General features: G+C 53.7%; 1 protein-coding gene across 1 annotated transcript in view; it reads right to left on the reverse strand.

Moving 5' to 3' along the window:
- The window catches only part of Znf621 (zinc finger protein 621), a 20,964-nt gene extending 16,469 nt beyond the window's left edge, over positions 1–4,495 (reverse strand). Inside the window, exons 1-4 of the mRNA XM_010624592.1 lie at positions 4,353–4,495; positions 2,170–2,296; positions 1,689–1,781; positions 3–256 (exon numbers count right to left, since the gene is read on the reverse strand). Coding sequence (XP_010622894.1) covers positions 3–256; positions 1,689–1,781; positions 2,170–2,296; positions 4,353–4,424 — 546 coding nt within the window. The 5' untranslated portion in view covers positions 4,425–4,495. The remainder of the gene's footprint in view (positions 1–2; positions 257–1,688; positions 1,782–2,169; positions 2,297–4,352) is intronic.
- Between the last annotated feature and the right edge of the window lie 6 nt (positions 4,496–4,501).

The following is a 4,501-nucleotide window of genomic DNA, read 5'->3' on the forward strand; positions in this document are numbered from 1 at the left end:
GCGCAGGCGAAGGGCTTCACACCGCTGTGGCTCGCCTGGTGCCGCAGCAGTTTGGAGTTGTACCGGAAGAGCTTCCCGCACTCTTTGCACGCGTAGAACTTCATCCCGCCGCGCAGGATCAGGTTCGGGTTCCGATCCTGGCTCGACGTCAGCCCCGTGGCCTGGCCCTCTGAGCCCAGGCCCGGGACGCTGCTTCCGCTTCCCGGGGGCTCTGGCTTCAGGTCCGGCTCCTCCTTCCCGGCCCAGAACCCGGGAACTGAGCGAGAGAGCACAGGCATCCCGGTTATCGCAGGGAGGAGACAGGCAGGACAAAGGCGAGGGAGCCAGGAACGTGGAGGAGAGCAAGAGGGAAGAAGAGGACAGGAGATGGGGGTGCAGCAGGAATTGGGGGACGGGAGGGAAGAGACAGAGTCCCTGGGGAGAGGGGGAGCTGCACGGGGGAGGTCGTGGGGGCGGGGGCAGGAACCAAACCCACACAGGACCAGGACCCCAGCTGCCACCCAGGAAGCAGCGCCCTGCTGACTGCTCTGTCCAGTGTGCTACCCAACATTCTAGGGTAAAAGGACCGTCTCGCAGCCAGGCAGCTGGAACAGAAATCACAGCTGAAGGGACCACTGCGCCCAGAATCCCACCCTCAGGGACCATGCTGCCAAAGCCACCTGCTGGGACCCACCGCAGGGAGATCTCGTGCTGTGTGTGCACGTGTGTGCTGGGGTGTGGTGGGGGAGATGCCCAGCCAAACTTCACCCCACAGTCCCATCTCTAACAAATACAATGTAGACCTAAAGACCACAGGAAATTGAATTTTTAGGGGATTTAGATATAAAAACGATGAAGCCAGACATAGTAGCACATGCCTGTAATCCCAGCACTTGGGAGGCTGAGGCAAGAGGATTGCTGTGAGTTTGAGGCCAGCCCCGGTAACATAGTAAGTTCAAGGCCAGCCTGAATTACTGTGAGATTCTGTCTCAAAAAAAAAAAAAAAAAAAAAAAAACTACAAAAATAAAATTTAAAAAAAATTTTAAATTATGAAGTCATTCTTTTCATAGGCAAAGCTGAAAAATTAAATCCATAGTTCTACCAGGTGTGATGGTGCACACCTGTAATCCCAGCACTCTGAGAGGCTGAGGCAGGAGGATCACAGGTTCACGCTTAGCCTGGGCAATTTAGCTACTTAGCGAGACCCAGGCTTAAAATAAAAAAGGGCTGGGGATATAGTTCAGTACAAAGGCCCTAGATCCAATCTGTAGTACCTGGAAAAAAAAATTTTGCAGCTGATACACATCAGTTTGACCCAGAGAGTCACATTTTCCTTAAATTTGACCAAAACACCACTTCTCTGCAAAGAATAATGGCATTAAAAGGATCGGAATTTCCACTGGTGAGGGGGGAAAAAGTGGTTTTGGGTTTTAGAATCTTGGGGTTACCTCTTTCTGCTTGGGGAGTGGGCCAGTATCCCAGGGTGGGATCTCAGGAGAGTATTGAGCTGAGTCCCCAGAATGCAGGAGAGAGTACTGAGCTGAGTTCCTACACTGGAGAAGAAAGTACTGAGCTGAGTTCCACACTAGAGAAGAGAGTACTGGGCTGAGTTCTGTACTGAAGAAGACAGTACTGAGCTGAGTTCCACACTGGAGAAGAGTACTGAGCTCGGGTCCCCCACAGTGAGCACCAGGACTAGCTCACTCACCAGGCCGGCCGCCTTCCGGTTCCTCAGTGCCCCAGGGAGCCTTGCCCCGCTCCAGCCAGAGGATGAGCGCAGGTTTGTGGGCTGGAGATGCTGCTACGGGAGAGAAGGGTTGGGGTGAAGGAGACCTGCGCTTTCTCCCCTGCAGCTGCTGCTGGGCTGGGGAGGCAGAACGCTGGAGACTGAGCTGAGGTCCCCAGATGCAAGGTCCTGTGTGGGGGTGGAGGGGCTCAGCAAGCTGGACTCTCTCCTGGAAGACTCTCCAAGGGGCAGGGACAATGCCCCAAAACTGGAGAGAAAGAGGGTTCACCGGGAGGCCTGCGAGGATACCTCCATCCAGGCCCAGGACCACATCCACCTGGAGAACAAAGCCCAGCTCCAAAGCCCAGGGGACCAGGAGTTTCTCTGCCCAGCGCGCCCACAGCTCAGGGATGGCACAAGTCCCTGTGGGGCCCTCAAGTCTGCAGTGACCCAAGGACCTCACCTAGGGTGGCCACGTGGGCGTAGTTCTCCAGCATCACTTTCCGGTACAATGCCCTCTGTGCTGGCTCCAGGCTGGCCCACTGGTCTGGGCTGAAGGTCACCACCACATCCTCAAAGGTCACGGGCTCCTAAAACATAGGGCCCTGCTCAGGCACAGAGATGACACCAGGGTCTAGCCTGAAACCAAGGGAGCCAGGCAACAAGAGGGCCCTGCATCCCAGCTGCCTGCACTCACACCCAGGCCTGGCTAGACAGTTCAACGCCCCACACAGCCACCCCAATCCACAGTGTGGTGTCTGGCTCCCTCCCTGGCACACAGAGGGAACACGAAATGTGCAGGCACTTGGCAGGGTGGCCTGGCAGTTTCTCACAGAACTGCACGTGTGCTGCCGCAGGACCCAGCAGCCATGTACCTGGTATTTTACTAAAGGAGCCGAAATACATCTGCACAAAACTCATGCGTGGGTGTGCATGGGGTGACCAAAAACAATGTTTAAATTGGTAAAACTGTATTATAGTAAAAAACACATTGCCATGAATCCTTGTGAAAATCCTCCCCTTGCAATGAACATTCCAATGTTCTTGCTACTTGCCTGAGTTTTCTGGTTTTGAGTTTTTGTTTTTGAGACAGGGTCTTGATAAGTAATTCAGACTGGTCTTGAACTCACAGTGATCCTCCTATCTCAGCCTCCCAAGTGCTGGGATTAAAGGTGTGTGCTACCAAACCCAACTTGCCACTCTCTGCAGAAGTTCTCGAGTTCTCTTTGCTGAGTCTTTTTGACCTGTGACTTGTGATAAAAAATATAGTAAACGCTGCTGCCAACTACCATCCAATAGGAAAGCAGGCTCCTAAATACAGGACCCTTTGTCCGCATTCACCTCATTCATAGTATCTGGCATCATTTGACTTAGGGCTCATCCCCAAAGTCAAAATGAACATCAAAAGTAATCCATTCAGGACAAAGAGGCAGCCAGAAGAACACAGATAAAGACACTCAGAGAGACTTCCAGAACTGCTGCTGCAGGAAACAGCAAGAACCATGGGATAAGTGTGTTCAATGCAAGGGGACTATTCTGAGGGGGTCTCATAGCAATATGTCTTCTGTTGTAATAAAGTTTCCTATTTAAACACATTTTTCTATCACAGTTCATAAAGCAGATTTGTTATAGCCAAAACTTGGAAGCAGCCAAGATGTCCTTACGTAGTTAAATCTGTAATTAAACTGAGGGACAGACAGTGGAATATTACTGAGCCCTAAAACAAAATGAATTAGCTTGCCATGAAGTGTGGGGGGACGGCCCTCAGTGCACATCACTAAGTACGTGAAAGAAGACAATCTGGAAAGGCTACATTTTGTATGAATCCAATGGTGTGAGATTTTGGGGAAGATAGAATCATGGTGTAAAAAGATCTACCCCCAGCGTCAGGGGTTAGGCGGAGAGAGACGAGGTGCGGCCGCCGTGGTGGGTGTGTCATCACACAGCTGCCCAGCCCACAGGAGGCGCAACACAGCATGGGCTGCTTGGCGATCACGAAGGTCAGGGCAGGTTCGTCTCCTGCAACCTGGGCACCTGCTGGGGTGCAACGCAAAGGCAGATGGGCAGTGTGTGTGGTGCTAGAACGTATTAGTGCTTTCTGCCCAATTTTACTGTGAGCCCAACACTTCTCTTAAAAACAAAGCCTATCTTTAAAATAAATAAAACATTCGAACTGCATCATACTCCTAAGTGACCCCCCCAACCCCTTTGGACTAGAAAAGCCTTTGTCATACATAGCCCTAACCATCCTGCGGCCCTGTCGAGAGCTCCTCCAGAGCTCCTCTGGGATGCACAGGGATTCCTGGCCGAACTGGTTTCACCGTGGCCCGGACACCTGGCCTGCGTCCCTGACCTGTGCTGTCCCCGCATAGAGCACAGCAGCTTCCTCCGGACCCCAGGGCTCCACTGGAGCGCTGAAGGAGGAACCCAGAGGAACGCGCTGCGCCCTGGGGTAGGACCTGCACTCCATGCTCAGGGAAGACTGCGGGGCCTGGGCTTCGGCTCTTCCACGCGAGCTCAGAAGCCCAAGCCCAAAGCTCTACACACCGTGCGCCCGCTTCCTCCCGCACTGGACACCTGCGGGCCTGCTCGGTCCTTCCTGACCACCAGGGCAGAGGGCAGCACAGGCCAGAAGATGCAGCTCACCCGCGGCCAGGCCGTCTGCGGAGTAGCTGATGTCCTGGCCTCCAGGCCGTCTTCAGGTTTGGAAAGCAGCATCCTCAGAACAAGGGCAGGGCCGCCGGTCCCCCCCCTGCCCACACCCGTGGAAGGGACGCTGTGCCGAGCTAGGACCA

This window comes from Fukomys damarensis, unplaced genomic scaffold (genome assembly GCF_012274545.1).
Source record: "Fukomys damarensis isolate Sample0158 unplaced genomic scaffold, DMR_v1.0_HiC HiC_scaffold_12, whole genome shotgun sequence".
Taxonomy (NCBI): domain Eukaryota; kingdom Metazoa; phylum Chordata; class Mammalia; order Rodentia; family Bathyergidae; genus Fukomys; species Fukomys damarensis.